Source organism: Podarcis raffonei, chromosome 3, assembly GCF_027172205.1.
Source record: "Podarcis raffonei isolate rPodRaf1 chromosome 3, rPodRaf1.pri, whole genome shotgun sequence".
NCBI lineage: Eukaryota > Metazoa > Chordata > Lepidosauria > Squamata > Lacertidae > Podarcis > Podarcis raffonei.
Window position 1 is genome coordinate 119,490,512 of NC_070604.1, and position 23,332 is coordinate 119,513,843.

Here is a 23,332-nt window from a genome sequence, read left to right on the forward strand (position 1 = left end):
TCGCTGCCACAAGAGGCAGCGATGGCCGCCATCTTGGATGGCTTTAAAAAAAGAGAAAGGATTGGACAAATTCATGGAGGAGGAGAAGGCTGTGAGGTACCGTAGGTGAGGCTGAGAGGCAGCGAATGGACCAAAGTCACACCAAGCGAGCTTCATGGCCCAGTGGGGATTTGAACCCAGGTCTTGCAGGTCCTTGTCCCACACTCTAACCACTACACCTCCTGGCCTATTTTCCAGGCACAGTCCCAGATTTACAGAAGCCATCCCGGTTTCTGATCTGATCCCAGAATGGCCTGCTTTTCCTTAGGACATTCCGATTTTCATCAGAGAAATGTCGGAGGGTATAGCCCCACACTGTCTCTGAATACTGAAACAACGGGCTCTTGTGCTCGGATCCTGCACATTTCCCACGAGCATTTGGTTGCCCACAGTGAGAAGAGGGTGCTGGACCAAGATGGACCATTGGCCTGATCCTGCAAGACTCTTTTTATGCTCTTAAGCAGCCAAAACAAACCAGCCATAAGTCGTGATTCTTTCCATCAGAACACCATTGCCCTTCACTTCAAGGCGTTTTGCCTTTGACTCTCTCTTGTCAAGAGAATATTTCCTGTCTTTCTCTCTCTCTCTCTCTCTCTCTGGAAATGTGGAGGTTTGGGGTATCTTAGAACGGACAGCCAACAATTGCCTGAGGAAGGGGGGTCTGTAGAGAGAGAGGAGTGTCTGCCAGCCTCAAGAGCAACAGCCAGGCCTCTTTAACTCCCAGCCAAATCCCCCTTAACAGGATCTTGTCTCTTAAGCTGGGAAATGTGAAGGCTTGTTTGTTTGCCTTGATCTGCAGAGTTTGAGGATGACACTCTTGCAAACAGAGAGTGTGCAGGGTAAAGGTGACCCAAAGGACACCTCCCCACCTCCCCTGAGCACTGCAAAAGTGCGTTTGCGGGCCTAAATGTCCCTACCAAGGGAGTGGGAAGGAATCTGGCTTGGCTTTGCCACTACCATACCCACCTCAAAACCACGGGCAAACAAAACTTTGCAGTTCTCTTGATTTTAAGACGTTCCCCAACAGAGAGGTAAAAGGACCCCTGGATGGTTAAGTCCAGTCTAAAGTGACTATGGGGTTGCGGCGCTCATCTTGCTTTCAGGCTGAGGGAGCTGGCGTTTGTCTGCAGACAGCTTTCCGGATCGTGTGTCCAACAGGAAGCCACATTCCACAGATCCCCAGAGTGAGGCAGCCAGCACCCTCAAATGCACCCAAACTCCCTTCTTTTTCTTTGAGGAGAAAGCCCAGCCCCTTGCCCTTCCTCCTTCCCCCCCCCTCCTCCTCCTCCTGCTTCTTCTTCTTCTTTATTTGGTGATCCCTCGTAGCCAAGTAAGATTGTCTTCCATGAACACAGTTTTAACAGTGAGTCCGTAAGTGACTGTGGAGGCCAATTCTGGATCCACACGTCCTTCCACAGTGGGGACATAGGTTTCTGGGCGGGAGTTGATCACGGTGTGGATTTGCCAAGCGTGCCTTCCTCTTAGCACGTTTCTCCCTTGCGTCCTGAGTTCGAGTGTCTTCAAAGCCCAGGTCACCTTTGGTAAAGGCTGTTCTCCAACTGGAGCGCTCACAGGCCAGTGTTTCTCAGTTGTCAGTCGTTATGTTTTTGGAGGACACCTGTGCGTGAATTTGTTTTATGTGTGCAGATCAGTGCACACTGACCAACGCACAGTCTTCGCAGTAGGGCTCTGTTCCGATGGCATGAAGCGGTCACAACAAACCGGTAGATTCCTATCTGCTGCAGCCTTCATCCGCCTTCACAGCGGTTGTAACATATCGCTTGTTATCACCCGCCTGGTCTGCCATTGAGGACTTCTTGGATCATTCTTTGTCTAGCTCCTTCCCTTTGACCTTACCGCCTTGGGCGACCCTGCTGGGAGTATGAGATTCCTGATGGCTTCGCTCACAAGGGTCAAAGGAACATGCAAGCCCACTCACCATGACAAGGTGATGATCCAGCGCACATAAGAAGAGGATCCTTTTCTCACAATGGGCAACTAGAGGTCCGTGGGAATCCAACAAGACAGACCTTCCAAGTGTCCCTATTTTCGAGGGGCAGTCCTGGATTTACAGAAGCCGTCCCAGTTTCTGATTTGATCCCAGAATCAAATTTGCAGCCAGCAACGAGGTCTGGCTAACCACTGTTTTCTTCTTTCTTTTCGTATCATTTTTATAAAGTCTCCAAAAATATTTCAAAGCCTTCTATAAAGCAGGGGTCAGCAAACTTTTTCAGCAGGGGGCTGGTCCATTGTCCCTCAGACCTTCTGGGGGGCTGGACTATATTTTGGAGGGGGGGTGAAGGAATTCCCAAGCCCCACAAATAACCCAGAGATGCATTTTAAATAAAAGGACACATTCTACTCATGTAAAAACACGCTGATTCCCGGATTGTCCGTGGGCTGGATTTAGAAGGCGATTGGGGCGGATCCGGCCCCCAGGCCTTAGTTTGCATGTTGTTGTTGTTTAGTCATTTAGTCGTGTCCGACTCTTCGTGACCCCATGGACCAGAGTACTCCAGGCACTCCTGTCCTCCACTGCCTCCCGCAGCTTAGTCAAACTCATGCTAGTAGCTGCGAGAACACTGTCCCACCATCTCGTCCTCTGTCGTCCCCTTCTCCTTGTGCCCTCCATCTTTCCCAACATCAGGGTCTTTTCCAGGGAGTCTTCTCTTCTCATGAGGTGGCCAAAGTCTTGGAGCCTCAGCTTCACGATCTGTCCTTCCAGTGAGCACTCAGGGCTGATTTCCTTCAGAATGGATAGGTTTGATCTTCTTGCAGTCCGTGGGACTCTCAAGAGTCTCCTCCAGCACCATAATTCAAAAGCATCAATTCTTCAGCGATCAGCCTTCTTTATGTTCCAGCTCTCACTTCCATACATCACTACTGGGAAAACCATAGCTTTAACTATACGGACCTTTGTTGGCAAGGTGATGTCTCTGCTTTTTAAGATGCTGTCTAGGTTTGTCATTGCTTTTCTCCCAAGAAGCAGGCGTCTTTTACCCATGCTTAAAAACCTATCATTTCATCCCACTGCCTTCCCCTGGGGAAAACCAGTCTATAGCGGTCATTTGGAGCAAACGGCAATTCAGGTTTTCTCTGCGTGGACGTTTGCTCCGATTCAGTGGGTTTTCCCTGGGAAAGGAGCAATTCTAAGGGGGGAACTGCCCAGACCCATGCTTTCTATACATGGAACAAGTGGATGAGCCCAGAATGGCAAGGGAACAAGAATTCTAACCAGTGGCGAAAGGATTAAGACTCCAGTTCCTCCTGTCTTTTTTCTTGAGACTGGCTTTGGCTTGTGTTCGGAACGGGCGGGGAGCCATCAGGGGAATGTTACACATCTAATTTGCCCCTAAGCCAAATGTGTAACATCTAATTTGGCCCTCAGCCCAGCGAGCGAGTCTCAGGGTGGTTGTGCATCCTTGCACAGCTGTGTCAAAAGACTCCGCCGCTGTGTGTTTTCCAAAGACCCCTGCAAAGAAAAAAAAGTCGGTTCACGTTGCAATGTTTTTTTATGCTTAATCTGAAATGGATTTTTGTTTGGTTTTGCCCCCCACAAACTTTTGTTTCTGGGGATTAGCTCCCTGGCTCACCCTGCCTCTTTTGCAAGACTTCAATCAGTCGTTTTATCGTCTCACACTTCCCTCCCCCCCAAGTAGGGTAAATTGGAAAGCGCAGGACTGATTTTTATTTTTTAATGGCAGGGCAAGGGAGGTGCAAGTTCCTTCCTGAGGGTTCCAGCATGCCCCTGGCTCTTCTCACCCTCCCTCTGACACTCACCAGGTGAAAGCAGGTAGATAAGATTTCCACAGCAGGATAAGCTCAGGGGTGCTGTGAGAAGCCTCTCAGGGCTTCGTCAAACATTTAACAGCAAAACAGGGATCATCCCAAGCCCTCCTGCCCCTGAACCGTTTCCATTCCAGCTGGTCATTCTATAAGCTTCAAGAAAGGGTGCCTTTAAGAACCAGCTTTTCCCTCTTCCCTCCTCATCCCTTTTTCCTTTTGTTGTGCCTTTCAGATTGCAAACCTGCAGGAAGAGGCCATCTCAGCTTAATTTACTTTCTGTAAGCCTCACCTTGCCAACAAAGGTCCGTATAGTTAAAGCTATGGTTTTCCCAGTAGTGATGTATGGAAGTGAGAGCTGGACCATAAAGAAGGCTGATCACTGAAGAACTGATGCTTTTGAATTGACTCCTGAGAGTCCCATGGACTGCAAGAAGATCAAACCTCTCCATTCTGAAGGAAATCAGCCCTGAGTGCTCACTGGAAGGACAGATCCTGAAGCTGAGGCTCCAAGACTTTGGCCACCTCATTAGAAGAGAAGACTCCCTGGAAAAGACCCTGATGTTGGGAAGATGGAGGGCACAAGGAGAAGGGGACGACAGAGGACGAGATGGCTGGACAGTGTTCTCAAAGCTACGAACATGAGTTTGACCAAACTGCGGGAGGCAGTGGAAGACAGGAGTGCCGGGTGTGCTCTGGTCCAGGGGGTCACGAAGAGTCGGACACGACTAAACAACAACAAGCTTCTCTTGAGAGCTTTTCTCATGGCTGAAGGGTGCAGTACAAATGCTCCAAATAAATAAAGCAGGTTTGTTTCCCCCCCGAAATTGACGTGCCACGTGGCCCATTTAGCATTTGCATAAATGGCAACAGCACTGGGGAATCTCCAGCCTGTGGGTCTAAGTAGGCCCAGCAAGTGAGGACGTGTTCCCCCATATATTCCTCTCTGGCAACTGCACTCCCCATGTGGGGCACTGCTGAGGCTACCACGGGCCCCAGAGCTACACTTAGTTCCTTCTACAAGCTCGACTTTTAGTGTTGTACTTCCAGCCCTCTGGAACAAGTTACTAGCTGAAATTATGCAAGTGCCTAGCATTATGGTGGATGCTTTAGCTGAGATCCCCGCATTTCAGGGGGTTGGACTAGTTCTATGAATCCATTCAACACCTGAAGGTGTTTTTGCTTGAGAAGGCTTTCCCCGGTGTGTGGCTCATTTTAACTGCGCATTTGCAGAAATGGCTTTGCTTTCAGACCTTGTGGAAATGGTTTGATTCATTTTAAAGAGCTTGCGTTTTCGGCGAGAGGGCATTTCATCTTATTGTTGTCTTGTGCAATAGTAAGATAATAATTGTCTTATTATGACATATGGAACATGTGCAGAAGAGGGTGACCGAGTCTGGAAACCATGCCTGATGAGGAACGGTTGAGGGAGTTGGGTATATTTAGCCTGGAAAAGAGAAAACCTGGAAAACAGGCAATACGAGAGCTGTCTTCAACTTTCCAAAGGGCTGTCCCATGGAAGACAGAGCCAGATTGTTTTCTGGTGCTCCAGAGGGCAGGACCTGGACCAGTGAATTAAAATTACAGGAAGGGTGATTCCCACTAAATATTCAAAAGAACTCTCTTCCTCGGGAGGTTCTTAAATAGAGGTTTAAATGGCCACCTGGGCTTGAACTAGATAACACTTGGGGTCCCTTCCAATCCTAAAATTCTACAAATTTGTAAAATAAATGTTGCCAGAGCTTTGGGGAAGGTATTTCTAAAAGACCGGAGTAAATTTTTAATTTATTTAAAAGACCGCTGTAAACAGTTAAAATCACTGGCAGGGATGTAATGACACTTGTAATGTGGGATCAGCTATGGTAACTATTGATATATAACAGCTGGACAATGGTAATAAGATGCGGTAAATTTAATCTTAAATATGGAACCCAGGGAGGGAGGGAAGGAGCACAATGAAGAGGAGGATTCACCTAATAAACTGCATACACTGGTCACATATGTGCCAGTTACCACTTTCAAAAGCCTACCGACTGTTAATGTGGATGGAAACTAATCTTTCATTACAATAAAAATGTTATGACATTTAAAAACAAAGAACCTTTTATTGTAATGTTTGAAATGGTTAAAGTTAAAATTGTGACAAACTAATTAAAATTTTTAAGGGAAGCAAAAACAAAAACCCAAAATGCACACTTCTTCCCTGATGCGTGCAGTGGCGCATCTCCGGGGTCGAAAGATAAAGGGTTGCAGCGCAACAGCAACCGATCTGCCGCAAATGAATCACACTTTAAATCCCATTTAAATATCACACCCCTAAATGCAGGAATCTAATCCTTCTGGGCTGAGGGGGTGGGAGAGACAGAGCCACACCCTCCTTGTGCCCAAATCAGGTGATGCTTCACCTGCTCTGACTTTGTGACCTATTTAGGAGCTAAGCAGCACAGAACCAGGAAGTCTCTTTCTCTCTCTCTGCTCTGCTGGTTTCTCTGTGCGACAGTGTTTGTATTCTTGAATAATCACCATCTTTCTCTCTAGGGATGACAAACCTGTGGCACTACAGGATGAAAGCTCTCATTCCCAGCCCCCCAGCTGTGGACCATACCCTCCGACATTTCTCCGATGAAAATAGAGATGCGCCCCCTCCAGCATTTCTCCAATAGAAATGGGGACTCCCTATTCCATACCCTCTAAAATTTATCCAGTGAAAATAGGGACACCCTACCAAAGGGATGCGGGTGGTGCTGTGGGTTAAACCACAGAGCCTAGGACTTGCAGATCAGAAGGTCGGCGGTTCGAATCCCCGCGACGGTGTGAGCTCCTGTTGCTCGGTCCCTGCTCCTGCCAGCCTAGCAGTTCGAAAGCACGTCAAAGTGCAGGTAGATAAATAGGCACTGCTCCAGCAGGAAGGTAAACAGCGTTTCCGTGCGCTGCTCTGGTTCTCCAGAAGTGGCTTAGTCATGCTGGCCACATGACCCAGAAGCTGTCTACGGACAAACGCCGGCTCCCTCAGCCAATAAAGCGAGATGAGCGCCACAACCCCAGAGTCGTCCACGACTGGACCTAACAGTCAGGAGTACCTTTACCTTTACACCTTCTGGAGGATTCATGGGGGGAGAATCCCTGACCAAGTCACCCCCTGGCCAGCCAATTGGCTGGCTCTGGGGGCGTGGCCTACCCTATTTAACGCAGGTGCGGCCGGGGATCTCCCTCTTTTCCCGCCTACCAGCTGTTCCTGTTTTTCCTACCCTCCCATCCTATAAGATTTTCGTTCCTTGACCCTGCTATGGACCTTGGTTGGTCGCTGTTGAGGGGCCTGGTAGGAATTTTTCCACTTGACAAATTGGCACCAGCCCTTGGTTTTCACCTACCTCGTAGGAAATCGTCACAACTTTCTGGGTATTGGCGGTTAAGCATTGGTATTGTTCTGTAGATGGAAGAGGGGAGGAAGCGCCATCACCTGCCCCGCATATTGAAGGGTAGGCTGCACCACAAGCTCTTCTTGTTGACCACACCTTTGGGTGGAGACTCCCTCACACATCCCCCCCCCCCAGTACCAACTTTTTAAGCAGAGAGGTTGGGTGGCCACCTGTCTCGGATGCTTTCATTGAGATTCCAGCATTGCAGGGGGTTGGAATGGATGACCTTTGGTGGCCCCTCCCAATTCTGCGATTCCATGATCCTAAAGGAGCAGTTCATTGGTGGAGCCCATAGCACTTTGGAAGCTGTTCAATCAAAGTTTCTAAGGCAGATTTTTTCTGCACCGTCATGTGTCCCAAACGCAGCATTGCGACTGGAGGCAAGTCTCCCTTCAGTAGAAGTACGGACTTGCCAAAGAACTCTTAACTTCTGGCTCCGCCTAAACTCAAATCTCCCTGGTTTACTATCCCTAGTACTTCAAGACTCCCATAAAAGTGCCTGGCTTAAAACTTCACTATCAAAAACTTCACTCTTGTGGCCTATCCCCACAACACCTACTCACTATGGGCCCTACTAAAGAAAACAGTCTAACTGGTCAACATCTAAAAGATATTGAGCATCAGAACAACCTGGCCACTATAAGGAAATTCTGCCCTTGGTACGTTCATTTTCCACCTCTCCATTTTGATTCTCTGGCCCCATATCTGCACAAACCTATTATCCCAAAATAGTAAAGGTAAAGGGACCCCTGACCATTAGGTCCAGTCGTGACCGACTCTGGCGTTGTGGCGCTCATCTCACTTTATTGGCTGGGGGAGCCGGTGTACAGCTTCCGGGTCATGTGGCGAACCAGAGCACCTATTTATCTACTTGCACTTTGACGTGCTTTCAAACTGCTAGGTTGGCAGGAGCAGGGACCGAGCAACAGGAGCTCAGATTCGAACCGCCAACCTTCTGATCGGCAAGTCCTAGGCTCAATGGTTTAACCCACAGCACCACACATGTCCCTTATCCCAAAATACAGATGTGCTTTTACAGTTGCAAGACTGGATGTTTTGCCATCTGCGGTACTTGAGGGTTGATTCCAAAAGATTCCACCTGAGAAACGTCTTTGCCCCTGTGGAGATGATAGCACCGAAACAGCGGCACACATCCTCCTGTCCTGTACTCTCTACAAAGACCTGAGGAACGAGATCATCACCCGACTGGTACTAACCATCCCAGGGCGCTCAACCACTGCCACAATATCCGTTCTTCTATCAGATCAAAATGAACAGATAACAGCAAAGGTTGCTACGTTCATAGCAGGGGCAATCAGAATAAGGGCCACTAACTGACGGCTGATTCAGGACTTTAAATTGTGCTCTTATATCAAATTTCCTTTTCTGCGTATACTGTAATGTTTTACTGTCGCTATGGCCATTGGCTAATGCCAATAAAGTTTTATAAAAGTCAATCCTTTATTAGGCATAGCAAACCACACATTATCAAACAAACACCGGATACAAATTGTGCAAGATATAAATTCAGCATAACAAGGTTTGTCCCAGTCAGATCTTTAACTCCAGAGAAAATCAATTTGCATAAATAATACAATATCACACTACCACATCACCGATCAATTAAGAACCACTAAATCTCTTTATAATGGCCCAGTCTTTCTACATGGACAGACCTCAAAAATTCAGCCACTATTAAAGTAATTTGATCGTTCCTGTCCAAGAGCAGGTCCTGAACCATTGGCGGCATAGAATTGAGCCTGTTAAGTTGTAAGGCCTCTAATAATGGTCTTCTGGCATAAATGCCAAAATCACAAGAAAATAAAATATGCTCCAAAGTATCAGGTTCCTGTTTACTACATTTTGCAGAGACTCTCTGCTTCTGGGAGAGCTAAATATCTTCCTCTTACTATCATTGAGGGAAACATATTAAATCTGGCTAACATAAACAGCCTGCACAATTCACTATTCTTCAGATTTGTCGTGTATCCCTTCTGAAAATCTCTACACAATTCTAATCTAAAAATCATTGGTGGAGCGCAAGAGGTCCCATCAGGCAGCGCAGGGAGAGACCCCCTTTCGGAAACCATGGAAGGTCCCTGACCCAATATTAGGTGACTCCCCATCTTCCTCCAAGCCTGATCGGCCCTGATCCATTGAAGAGAGGGTGTGTCTTGTTGGCTCCTAGTGCTGGGGGGTGAGATGGACTCTCCTGGTGAGAAGCAGTGGCAGGAGAAACGTGTGGGTTTCTTGAAAGGATCCTCTGGGTAGCTACTGTGTGAAACAGGATGCTCTGCCGCATGGATCCTTGACCTAATCTTGCAAGGCTCTTTTTATCTTCAGAGCTAGCAGAGGTATTAGGGCAGCTCTATAGACACAGGATAATGTTCAGAGAACAAACAGCGTTTGCCGTGACACCTGGCCTCCGAAATCTCCCCGTCAAGCCTCTTCTGTCCCCCCACCCCGCCCTAAAACCGATGTGAACCAGCCTGGCTTCTCCTGTAAATATTTATCCATTGATTATTTAAAGAATTTCTATCCCGCTCTTCAGCCAAAAAAGAATAAGGACACACGCATTCACAGAGACAGGGAAAAGCTTACAGATCACTTTTTCTTTCTTTCTTTTAAAGACGGTTCTCTGCTTTCATGTTTACAATCTTAAAAGATACAGCATAAAAGGAAAATGGATCAGGAGGGAGGAGGAAACAAGAGCCGAGTTTTCAGTTATAAGCCAATAAACAGCAGCTAAGCCTGGGGGAGGGTGGCAGTGCCCCCACCGGTACTTTGCTGATCTCAGGGATGGCATGCACACACACACACACACACACACACACACACACACACGCCCCGTGTCCCCATCACCCCCCTAAAAAATGTCTCATGCTCCGTACGTGACCGATTCCCAGGGGGTCGTGCAAACAACCAAGTCTCTGAGCATGGATTAGCTGTGTGTGTGTGTGTGTGTGTGTGTGTGTGTGTACATTGCAAAACCCAGTAGTAACAGTAAATCTGAAAATGGAAGTTTCGATGTTTTCTGCCTGGGTGTAAGCCTCTGTAGTGGAGGGTTAATCTCTCTTGATAGTAGGATAATCTGTATTACCGACTCTCTCCCGTGTGGGCGGAAACCTTATCGCAGCATCACCTGGCAGGTAAGCCCAAGCTGAAGGGAACTGGGAAACCGGGAGAATCTCCTCAGTAAAGAAAACACCTTGTCCAACCTTCTTGCCACCGTCCCCAACCTGGTGCCCTCTGGACTCTCCTTCACTCGGGGGCTTTTAGAGCTCAGTTGGGTGGCCGTCTGTCAGGAAATCTTCAGCTACGATTCCTGCGTTGTACGGGGTGGAGTGACCTTTGGGGTCCCCTCCAGCTTTACAGTTCTCTGATTCTCTAATCCAGTGATTCCAGACACCCCCAAAACACTCTGGGTACCTAGAAGGGCCCTTGAGGGGCGTGACTTGGAGAGGGCCAGACAGGGATGATCAGAGGGGCACATCTGCCCCATAGGACTTCAAGATTCACAGCGAGGTCCTGGGTTTAGAGAGTTCAGGGCCTCCTCAACCCCTCATCTCTTTAAGCCCAGAGCTAAGCCACACCTTAGCTCAGTGTGAACTGATGGTATTATCTCGTCTTCAAACAAAAGCAGTGCTGGATTGCTTCTAATTCACTTCTTGGCAATGATATGGGGGCGAAAGCAAAGGCGAAGGGGGGTGGGTGGGTGGGAGAAAACACACAAGCCCTCCTCTCGGGGGAAGAGGTCAGGGCAAATTCTGTTGTGTGTGTTTGTCGAGAGGCAGTGTATACACAACCGAAAGCATGTCCGTGCCTGTTTAAATGCCAATCCGCTAATGGGACTGAATAGATGGATCTCAACGAGGCTGGAGTCTGCATTGGGATGGGGCTGGCAGCCGAGACGCCTAGCAGGAACAGTGTCAGGCAGAGGCATTTTGCTGCCCAAGGTGGACAAGTTGACACACACACCCATTTCAGTCTGGCCACAGCGATGCATGCGACGCTCACCTCCAGACTTGATTATTGTAACTCGCTCTACGCGGGGCTGCCCTTGAAGCTGACCCAGAAACTCCAGCAGGTGCAGAATGCCACAGTGAGGCTCCTTACGGGGTCCTTGCCGCGGGATCACATTCATCCAGTGTTTACCAACTGCACTGGCTCCCGGTGGAGTACAGGGTCAGGTTTAAGGTGCTGGTTTTGACCTTTAAAGCCCTATGTGGCCTAGGACCCTCGTACCTACGGGACCACCTCTCCTGGTATGCCCCGCGGAGGACCTTAAGGTCCACAAATGACAACACTTTGGAGGTCCCAGGTCACAAGGTGGTTAGGTTGGTCTCAACTAGGGCCAGGGCCTTTTCAGCACTGGCCCCAAAGTGGTGGAACGCTCTGTCCCAAGAGACTAGGGCCCTGCGGGACTTGACATCTTTCCACAGGGCCTGTTCTGCCTGGCCTTTGGTTTGGACTCAGTCTGACCCTTATGTTTCCCTCCCCTTATGGTTTTGATCTATGGGCTACTTTTAAAATGAGGCTGCATTTTAAATTGCATTTTAACCTGTATTTTAAATTGGGGTTTTTTTCCCCTTCCTTTCTTTTCCCCCTATTATGTTTTTACTGTGATTTTATTTTATTGGTGTTAGCCGCCCTGAGCCCGACTCTGGCTGGGGAGGGCAGGGTATATAAAATTATTATTATTATTATTATTATTATCATCATCATCATCATCATCATCATCATTACACACACACACACCACTGCACCAGCTCTTAATTCCATGCACAGAAACAGGGTGGGGTTATTGAATGCTCACTGAGCATTCGTGCTGATTTCTTCAAAGCCAGATTATACGGCATCATATGAAGCGGTTGTTATCCCACACTTTCCAGTAGATTTTCCCAGCACTTTCCAGAACGAAAAAGAAGAAGAAGAAGAAGAGGAGGAGGAGGAAGAAGAGGAAGAAGAGGAAGAAGAAGAAGAAGAGGAGGAGGAGGAAGAAGAGGAAGAAGAAGATGGGGAGGAGGTGGAAGAGGAAGAAGAAGAGGAGGAGGAAGAAGAGGAAGAAGAAGAGGGGGAGGGGGAGGAGGAAGAAGAAGAAGAGGAAGAAGAAGATGATGAGGAAGAAGAAGAGGAAGAAGATGATGAGGAAGAAGAAGAGGAAGAAGAAGAGGAGGAAGAAGAGGAGGAGGAGGAGGAAGAAGAAGAGGAAGAAGAGGAAGAAGAAGAAGAAGAGGGGGAGGAGGAGGAAGAAGAGGAAGAAGAAGATGATGAGGAAGAAGAGGAAGAAGAAGAAGAGGAGGAGGAAGAAGAGGAGGAGGAAGAAGGAGGAGGAGGAGGGGGGGGAGAGAAAGAAGAGGAGGAAGAAGAAGAGGAAGAAGAGGAAGAAGAAGAAAGTATGAATTACTGCTAGAAGAATGAAGGAGCCTTGAGTGGTGATGAGAAGCTTCAAGAAGCATCAGCTTCTTTTCAGCTATAATAAATAAATAAATAGCCCACAGCCACAGCTAAGATGAATCCCTATGGAAATTCAGAGGAAGACCCAAATTCATCAAATGCCAAAAAAAAGCAAGCCATTATTTAAAACATCAGAGGGGCTATTTCTCTTGTGGCCTCCTAGATACTTTGTGCCCTAAACCATCTTCCACCCAGATTCCTCTTGACAGGGTTTTTTCTACTTTTAAACAGTTTCTAAATAAAGTTCTGTAATTTCAAGAGGGAAAAAAAGGGGTATTTCTGCTGTTAACAGGTTGGTATCGCAGCCACAAGAGGGAGATGTGTCACATATTTGTGTAGCCGCCAAAGGATGTCAGCTCATGCGAGCTCTGAGGGGGAACCGAGACAGGAATTCTCCACCATCAACAATAAGGAGTCCATGATTATTATCCTTATTAATCATCATCATTAAGTTATCCTCTGCTGTCGTGTTGCTTTTGTGCATTGCTGTTGTATCAGTGCTATTCTTCTAGGGGGGAAAAGAGGTGCCAGAACCCACCAGGAAAAAAACCTCCCTTGTTTTCTTATAACAGCAATGATTTCCACCTCAGAGGTGATGGAACAGAGTTCTAGCAAGTTCCAGCTGGGGGAAAAATGCTGAGTTGTTTGTTTTTTGCTTTTTAAAAGAACCCTTTGCTTTTTAATTGGTTTTGGCTGTTTTTAGTTCACCTTCTAAAGTTGCTCTGAAACATTTTTTGTACATAGAAAGTGACTTTCAAATGTAATCGGTCAATATTGCTACTTTCACACACAGTGGTACCTCGGGTTAAGAACTTAATTCGTTCCGGAGGTCCGTTCCTAACCTGAAACTGTTCTTAACCTGAAGGACCACTTTAGCTAATGGGGCCTCCCGCTGCCATCAGGCGATTTCTGTTCTCATCCTGAAGCAAAGTTCTTAACCTGAGGTAATATTTCTGGGTTAGTGGAGTCTGTAACCTGAAGCGTCTGTAACCCGAGGTACCGTTGTATTGCTGTCCTGTTCTGAAGGCAGCCCTGTTTAGGGAAGTTTTTAATGTCTGATGTTTGATCAGGTTTTTAATGTTTGATCATGTCTGATGTTTGATCATGTTTTTTAATATTGTGCTGGGAGTAGCCCAGCAAACACACACACACTAAATAAATTTAAGGGAGGGTGATTTTTTAATGGGGGTTGTTATCAATATTAATTTTGTGTGTCTTTATCTTAGATCTTATTATGATTTATGTAGCAATTGATTGATTTGGTACTGCACTTTTTAATATGTTGTATTTATTGTTTATGGCTGCTTTTGCCATGTTTGCAATCCTGTGTTTTTTTCATGCTGTAAGCCGCCTTGATTTTTTTGTGTGTGTGCTTTAATGTTTTGTTGGAACCTGCCCAGAATGACTGGGGCAACACAGTCAGATGGACAGAATATTTTTAAACCTCTTTTGTTGACCACCAGCATTACACTTTCCATTTTTAAGTTCGGAATAGAGTAGTTGCTTTGGAAGACGATAATCAGGCATCCGCACAACATGACCAGTGCAACGAAGTTGATGTTGAAGAATCATTGCTTCGACACGGGTGATCTATGCTGCTTCCAGTACACTGGCATTAGTTCACCTGTCTTCCCAAATGATGTGTAAATTTTTTCGGAGACACCATTGATGGAATCTTTTGAGGAGTTGGAGATGGTGTTTATAAGTGGTCCATGTTTCACAAGCATACAGTAAAGTTGGTAGTACAATAGCTTTGTAAACAAGCATTTTGGTTTCCCTGTGAATGTCCCGGTCCTCAAACACTCTGCACTTCAATCAGGAAAAAGCTGAACTTGCAGAGCTCAGGCGATGCTGGATTTCAGCATCGATGTCGGCCCTTGTGGAAAGATAACTGCCCAGGTAGGAGAAGTGATCGACATTTTCCAATGTTACTCCATTGAGTTGGATTTGTGGCATGCTTGGCAAATCCACACCATGACCAACTCCCGCCCGGATACCAATGTCCCCACTGTGGAAGGACGTGTGGATCCAGAACTGGTCTCCACAGTCACTTATGGACTCATTGTTAAAACAGTGTTTATGGAAGACAATCTTACTCGGCTGCGAGTGATCGGAAAAGATGAAGATATCAATAACAAAAATGCTGATGCTGATGCATGGTTTTATCTATGGAAAGGCGGCATGCAAATAAAATTATGTTTGCATGCATAACCCTCAAATGCCAAAAGGCTGAGAAAAGGCGTGTTTCTTCAGCATCGCCTGAAAAAAAAACCCTTTACAACGCATCTGAAGGGAGGGAGTTTTGCAGTTTAAAGGCTGCCACAGAGAATCATCCCAGACATCTTGTTATTCTTCCTTCTACTGATAAAGGAAATCACCTGGATTTCTGCCAGGAGATCCTGATCTACCTTCTTCCCACCCCCGCCTTAGGGCAGATCAAACAAGGTCACCTCCCCACAGGTAACGCTGCGGTGTATTCAACATGTTCCAAACACCTCGGGGTCAAGGAAGCACAAGATGGGATGACAAGCCCGAGTGAGGCACATTCAGAATTTGGGGTTGACAAAGGGGCCTTCGGAATCAGGAAGGGGCAAGGGGTGTGTGAGAGATACGGCCTGTGAGCACCGGAGAACCGTGCAAGCAAACCAAGGCTCTCTCTGCACTATACATTTAAAGCAGCCTCACATCATTCCAGACTCTCCAAGTGGCCCTGCTTTTCCAGGGAGAGTCCTGGATTTGCAGAAAACATCCCGGTTTCTGATCTGATCCCAGAATGCCCTGTTTTTCCTAAGGCCATCCCTATTTTCGTCAGAGAAATGTTGGAGGGTATTTTTTATTTTTATTTCTATTATTATAATATATATATGTGTGTGTGTGTGCGTGCATGTGTGTGTGTATACATATACACATACATATACAGTGGTACCTCAGGTTAAGTACTTAATTCGTTCCGGGGGTCCGTTCTTAACCTGAAACTGTTCTTAACCTGAAGCACCACTTTAGCCAATGGGGCCTCCCATTGCTGCCGTGCCGCTGGAGCACGATTTCTGTTCTCATCCTGAAGCAAAGTTCTTAACCCGAGGTACTATTTCTGGGTCAGTGGAGTCTGTAACCTGAAGCGTATGTAACCTGAAGTGTCTGTAACCCGAGGTACCACTGTATATATAAATTTAAAATAAGTAAAGGTAAAGGAACCCCTGATCATTAGGTCCAGTCGTGGACGACTCTGGGGTTGCGGCGCTCATCTCGCTTTATTGGCCAAGCGAGCCGGCGTAAAGCTTCCAAGTCATGTGGCCAGCATGACTAAGCCGCTTCTAATGAACCACAGCAGCACACGGAAATGCCGTTTACCTTCCCGCGGGAGCAGTACCTATTTATCTACTTGCACTTTGACGTGCTTTTGAACTGCTAGGTTGGCAGGAGCAGGGACCGAGGAAGGGGAGCTCACCCCGTCGCGAGGATTCGAACCGCCAACCTTCTGATCGGCAAGTCCTAGGCTCTGTGGTTTAACCCACAGCGCCACCTGCGTCCCTTTAAAATAAGTACATTTATGAAAAAACAGCCGTACATACAAGTAAACAAACATACAATCAAACAAACAAATAACAGAAGAATCAAGCAAACCACCACTCTATAAGATACAAGAAGATTAATATAATTATCATCATGTATACTCCAGATATTGAACACAATTATAAAACTTATAGAGAAGAAATTTAAAACTGACTTCCAGTTAATCTCACTGTACTTTATCTATCCATTACTTTATACCGCACAGTTACATATTTCTTATATAATTTCATTTTACCTCCCTGCAAACTTATATTTATACAATACAGGGATCAGTCTAATTCTGCCAAGATTTTTACTTTTATTCCATAGTTTTCTAAATATTCTTTAAAGATTCTTCAATCCTTATAGACTTTTTGTTTTGGCTGTCCTCTTACTCTTCCTGTCGCTTTCACTAGCTGCAGTTATTCTACCATTAGGATTTGCCAATTGGAGGGTATTTTTTTAATTGAAGAGTTGGAAGAGACCCCAGGGGTCATCTAGTCCAACCCCCCTGCACTGAAGGAATGGAATATCCCTATTTTCACCGGAGAAATGTTGGAGGGCATACCACTCTAAGCAGTCAAGACTGCTTCCCCCTGAAGACTCCTGGGGTCTGTTGTTTGCAATACGTGCCAAGTTGCTAAGAAGCTCCCTATTCCCCCATTAGCTGAGATTTCTGGATCAAAGGGGTTGGACTAGATGACCCACGGGGTCCCTCCCAACTGTATGATTCTATTATACAGTGGTACCTTGGTTCTCAAACTTAATCCGTTCCGGAAGTCCGTTCCAAAACCAAAGCGTTCCAAAACCAAGGTGCGCTTTCCCATAGAAAGTAATGCAAAACGGATTAATCCGTTCCTTTTAAAAACAACCCCTAAAACAGCAATTTAACATGAATTTTACGATCTAACGGGACCATTGATCCATAAAATGAAAGCAATAATCAATGTACTGTACAGTGGTACCTCGGGTTACAGATGCTTCAGGTTACAGGCACTTCAAGTTACAGACTCCACTAACCCAGAAATACTACCTCGGGTTAAGAACTTTGCTTCAGGATGAGAACAGAAATTGTATGACAGCGGCACAGCGGGAGGCCCCATTAGCTAAAGTGGTGTCTCATGTTAAGAACAGTTTCAGGTTAAGAACGGACCTCCAGAACGAATTAAGTTCTTATCCCGAGGTACCACTGTACTAAAAAATAAATAAATAAAAAATAAATAAGACAGTGTGGTAGATGATAAAAATCATCACCCACACAGTCACAAAAACAAATTAACCAAAAAACCTCAAATACAAAAACGCAAAACAAACAGCAAAAACAAAAGTGCCCAACTTAATCCGTTCCGGAAGTCCGTTTGACTTCCGAAATGTTTGAAAACCAAGGTGCAGCTTCTGATTGGTGCAGGCGCACAGGAAACAAGAGCCGACAACAGTATCGGGCGTTCGGCTTCCGAAAAATGTTTGAAAACCGGAACACTTACTTCCGGGTTTTCGGTGTTTGGGAACCAAGGCGTTTGAGAACCAAGGCATTTGAGAACCAAGGTACCACTGTAATTCCTGAGGATGGAGAGGCCTGGTCCCATCAGCCTCATCCAGGTCATGACAGCTGTTGTGCCTCTTCATATTATTTCAGGGACCTCTGCCCTGCTCTCCTCCCCAGCTCGCCATTTGAGCTGCTGAGCCAATAAGGATGGGTTGGTACCAGCATCAAATTGAAGCCGGTGGAAGTCTTAAAAAAAACAAACCAAAAAACCCCCCACTTTTTAAGGTAGATAAGGACAAGATGAAATTATACAATTGTATATAAATATAGATGGGAAACAGCTATGTATAGTGAATACTTATCTACTATTAAAAATTTTCACCTATGTTCCTTTTCTTTTACTCCTTTAGTTTTTCTTTGTTCTTTTTTTCTTTTTTTCTGATATCTTATATTTCATTTCACTCCTTTATTGTGAATAGCATTTTATAGAGGTATAAATAACTGTAAATATGAAAAGAGGCAAAGTATTCTCTAATTTTTATCCTTGGTTATCTGTATTTTCTTTTTCTTTCGTATTTTCTTTTGTTGTAAATATGTATGTTTTCTAATTTGTACTTAATAAAAATTTAAAATTTCAAAAACAAAAACACAAATTGAAGCCCACCAGCGCCAGTCATCGTTCCCCCCCACCACCTCCCAGAAAACAGATCAGCCGAGATCTAGGTCTTAATCAGAAAGTGACAGGATTGCGCATGGAGCGGCAGAGATGTGCCAGCCAGCCTGTGGCACAGGGCGGGGTCCGTTTCCTAGATCTGCAGCCTGGATTACCCACGGGCAAAAAAAAAAAAAAAAGGTTGCCCACGGTACAGGGTCACCCGCCTTTTTTCTGGCAACTTGCTTGGCTGGAAAAGTCAGCTGGGAACCAGGAGAACTTGCAAAGCGTCTCTATCTTGGGATGCTGAGCTCAGCTGCCTGGGCTGGAGGCTTCCCCAGCTCTGGGTCTCAGCCCCACAGATTGGGGAAGGGATTCTCTACGCACCCAGCTACTTGCCGCCTTTGCAGTTCACCGCCCGGGTGCAATCCCTGCCAGAGCAATCTTCTGGCGGCTGATAACCACAGGATTGATAACCAAGCGAAGGCGGATCGTAAAAGAGGAATTTCCACAGGTGTCGTCTGGAGAGGGTGGGACCTGGCTCGGGTGCCACTGACGCCCTCCTGCAAAAATTCTTGCAAGGCTACTGGGGGTGTAGTTTCTGTTGCTCGCTGTTGCCTTATCTGTTGATAAGGTTTGCTCCTATTAACAACCGTTCTCATTAACCCAAGGGGAATTGATTCCCAGCAAGGGGATTGCTTCACTTCTGCCGCGCCCGCATGGTGTTTTACTGTCTCTGCTCCTCCGCCTCTGACAGCAGCCTGACACGTTGCAGAGGGTTAGGCTGGATGACCTTTGGGGTTCCTTCCAACTGTGTTTCTCTGGTTCCAGTTACATTACAAAATCAGGAGATCGAACCTTTCCGGGCTTGTTTCCGGGCCAGGAAAAGCTCCGCTTGTGACGTTCCTGCATGCCAGGCTGCTTTCAGGGGCACAGGAGCAGAACCAGCTTTTTAAAAGAATGTTGGGAACGCTCCCTAGGCAGGAATACATAAAAGCTGCCAATTTTGGTCTTTCATTTTTGCAGTCCTCAGTTCCACACTCGAGGCAGTTTACAGATGAAAATAACAACAGTCAAAAAATATAGAAAAAAATCATTAAAACTACACACACACACACACACACACACACACACACAAGTATACTCTCCAAGTGGCACAAGGGGGTTGGACTAGATGACCCCTGGGGTCTCTTCCAATTTGACAATGCTATGATTCTTAGAAATCTATTCAAACCATACCAATAATTGCAATAAAAACAGCACAGCACCAGCCCTTTCATTAAAAGCAGCCAATTCCCAAAAGCTTGTTGGAAGCAGAAAGTCTTTTTTTATATAATTTTTTTATATTAATAATTTCAGCACAACAATTTATCAAAAACATATCACCCTCATTTTTCCACCTTCTCCCCACTCCCCAAACCAGAAATCCACCCTCCCACCCCACCCCCAGACTTCCCTCAGCTCCTCTCTCTGGTTTTTCAGCACATGTTAATCTCTGCATATAATAGAATTGTAAAGATCCTTAATTTATCTATCTATATGTTATCAATAATAAATTTGTGTATGTTTATTCAAAACCTGCCAAGGAGTCCAGTTCAGTTTCTTGTTTCTTTAAGTACTTTGTAAAAGGTTCCCATTCTTCTTTAAAGTCACAGTTGTCCTTGTCAAGGACAAGGAAGCAGAAAGTCTTCACCCGCTGGCAGAATGACAGCAAGGAGGGAGCCAGTCTAGCTTCTCTAGGGAGGGAGTTCCAAAGTGGTTCGGGAGCAACCACCGAGAAGGCCCTCTCCTGCGTCCCCACCAAACAGGCCAGTGAGGGTGGTGGGGCCGAAAGAAGGGCTCCCCCCTAAGATCTTAGAGTCCAGGGAATTATGTGTGAGGGAATATGGTCCTGCAGATAGCTTGGACCTCAACTGTGTAGAACTTTATAGTTCTTAACCAGCACTTTGAATTGTGCCCCCAAACCAGACTAGTAGCTAGTGGAGCTTCTTGGAACAATCTGCTCCCGATAACCAGCCCTGGTCAGCAATTTTGCTCCAGCTGTTTGAGCAAGTTGAAGTTTCTGAGCACTTGCCAAAGGCAGCCCCATGTAGAGCAGGTTGTTGTTGTTGTTACTACTAATATTATATTTATTAAATTGGTATACCAATCACAAGGCAGTTCACAGCATAAAAACACAAAACGAAAACACAAAATACCGAATGAAACAAAAACAAACCAATGGCCAATAAACACCTATTAAAGACCGTAGAATGTTAATCAGCCAAAGAGAAACATTTCCTCCCAATGCCTAAAGATATGTAACGAAGGTGCCAGGCAAGCCTCTCTGGAGAGAGCATTCCTCAAACCAGGGGAGCCGCCACAGAAAAGGCCCTGTTCTCATGCTGCCACCCTCCGGGCCTTTTGTGGAGGAGGCACACGAAAAAGGGCCTCAGGCGATGATCACAGGATTCAATATTTGGATTACAGGAATCAAAGTAGGACGCAGAGAGAGAGAGAGAGTTATGAGATCTATGGAAAAATACAGATCATGAAAATACAAGTGCTACCTTGGTTCTCAAACTTAATCCATTCTGGAAGTCGGTTCCAAAACCAAAGCATGCTTTCCCATAGAAAGTAATGCAAAACCAATTAATCCATTTCAGACTTTTAAAAACAACCCCCAAAACAGCAATTTAACATGAATTTTACTATCTATCGAGATCACTGATCCATAAAATGAAAGCAACAATCAATGTACTGTACTATAAAATAAATAAGATAGTATTGTAGATGATGAAAATGAAAATTTAATTTTTTTTCTTCCCTGCACTGATGATAGTCGTTGTTTGGGTGGGGGCTTTTATCCATTTCTGCAGCCACACGATCCATCAATCAGTAGCTGAACTGGGTTCCACACAGTCACAAAAACAAATGAACCGAAAAAGCCTCAGAAACAAAAAACGCAAAATAAATAGCAAAAACAAAAGCGCCAAACTTAATCCATGCCGGAAGTCCGTTTGACTTCCGAAATGTTCAAAAACTAAGGCGCAGCTTCTGACTGGCGCCCCGGAAACAATAGCCGACAGCCGCATCGGACGTTCGGCTTCCAAAAATCGTTCGAAAACCAGAACACTTACTTCCGGGTTTTTGGAATTTGAGAACCAAGGCGTTTGAGAACCAAGGTACCACTGTAAATAAGTAAGCAAAGTGAAATTCTCCTTGACTCACCTATGGTTTCCTCCAGCAACTCCCCCGCCAGCCTTCCCACTTCCGCCACAGCCACCCACGACAAGCCTTTCTCGGTGGCGAACACCAGGCTGCGGTAATGGATGTCAAGACAGATGCTTTGCCGCAGATCCCGGACCTCGTCAAACTCATCCCAGCCCAGCAAATCCCTCAGGTGCTGGCGGCCCATTTTCTGCTGATGGAGAGGATGGGATGAAGGAGAAAGAAACGTGAGTGACGCATTGAGGCCTGTTATTCCAAACACCCAGCTGACCCACGCCCAGAAACCCTCCATGATATTTTACCCGCATGCCTACGAAATTGCCTTCCCCCACGTGTGACCACCTGACCCCATCGTTCGGTGGAACTGGCAGCAAGACAGGTGCAACATGCTGCCAGTTCCGCATATGTAAGAACTCAGATATGTTCGGGTGGCAATACCTATGGAGCTCCCTGCCAATTGATACCAGGCAAACTCCTTCATTGTGCTCTTTTTGAGGCTTGCTGAAAACATTTCTGTTCAGGCCAAGCCTACTCAAGTGCTTAGAAAGCTGTTGTGAGGTTAAATCTGTTTATAGCCTATAGTCATTTTAACTTTTTTTAAAAAAAGAGTCTTAAATAATTGCTGTTAACTTTTCTTATTGATAATTTTACTGTTTTATCTTTTTTGTAAACCTCTTTGAGAGGCTTAGGTTTTTTTTTTACAATTAGATGGTATGTCGATTTTGTGATGATTGATTGATTGATTGATATATGAATCAACTACTTAATTCACATTTCAAGAGAAATAACTAAGCGGTTTACATATTTTGAGTGTCTGTTTTGAATTGTTTTAGTTTTGTTTGAAACCTATGGCCTCCTTTTCAGCGTTTTCAGCTGTTATTTTGCTGGTTTTTTGTCCATCACATTGAGGTGATTGTGTAGAAAGTGATTAACAAATTAACAATGATGATGATGATGATCTCTTGACAAAAGGGGGAACAATTCCAGGCTTTTGCCACCCCTTATGGGCTAACAACCACAGCTCAGAGCTGCAACACATTGCATGCTTCGAATACAGAAGTTTCTGGGTTCAAGCCTCACATCTTAAGAAGCCTTGGTCAGACCATTGCTGGAAAACTGTCCAGTTCTGGGCACCACAATTGGACAAGATGTAAGGTGTGCAGAGGAGCGTGACCAAGATGATCAAGGGTCTGGAAACCAAGCCTGATGAGGAGTGGTTGAAGGAGCTGGGTATGTTTAGCCTGGAAACGAGGAGACTGAGAGGAGATACAAGAGCCATCTTCAAATATCTAAAGTGCATGGAAGATGGAGCAAGCTTGTTTTCCCCTGCTCTGGAGGGTAGGACCTGAACCAATGGATTCAGGTTACAAGAAAGGAGATTCCGACTAAACACAAACATCCATGGAGGTGCAGATTGCAGCTATAACAAAGGCGGCATTTTTTCATCTCCGCTAAGCTAAGCAGTTGGCTCCTTACCTCTCTCGCCCTGACCTAGCCACTGTGATCCACACAACGGTCACCTCCAGACTGGATTATTGTAACTCATTCTAGTTGGGGCTGCCCTTGAGACTGACCCAGAAACTCCAGCGGGTGCAGAATGCCATGGCCAGACTCCTTACGGGGTCCTCGGGATCACATTCACCCAGTGCTATACCAGCTGCACTGGCTCCCGGTGGAGTACAGGATCAGGTTTAAGGTGCTGGTTTTAACCTTTAAAGCCCTATACAGCCAAGG

At 45.9% G+C, this 23,332-nt stretch overlaps 1 protein-coding gene across 2 annotated transcripts in view; it reads right to left on the bottom strand.

The window, feature by feature from the left end:
• C3H8orf74 (chromosome 3 C8orf74 homolog) overlaps nt 1-23,332 on the bottom strand; it is an 81,213-nt gene that overhangs the window by 18,009 nt on the left and 39,872 nt on the right. For both annotated transcript variants that reach the window (XM_053383771.1, XM_053383769.1), the window contains exon 3: nt 21,599-21,791. In XM_053383771.1, coding sequence (XP_053239746.1) covers nt 21,599-21,791 — 193 coding nt within the window. The remainder of the gene's footprint in view (nt 1-21,598; nt 21,792-23,332) is intronic.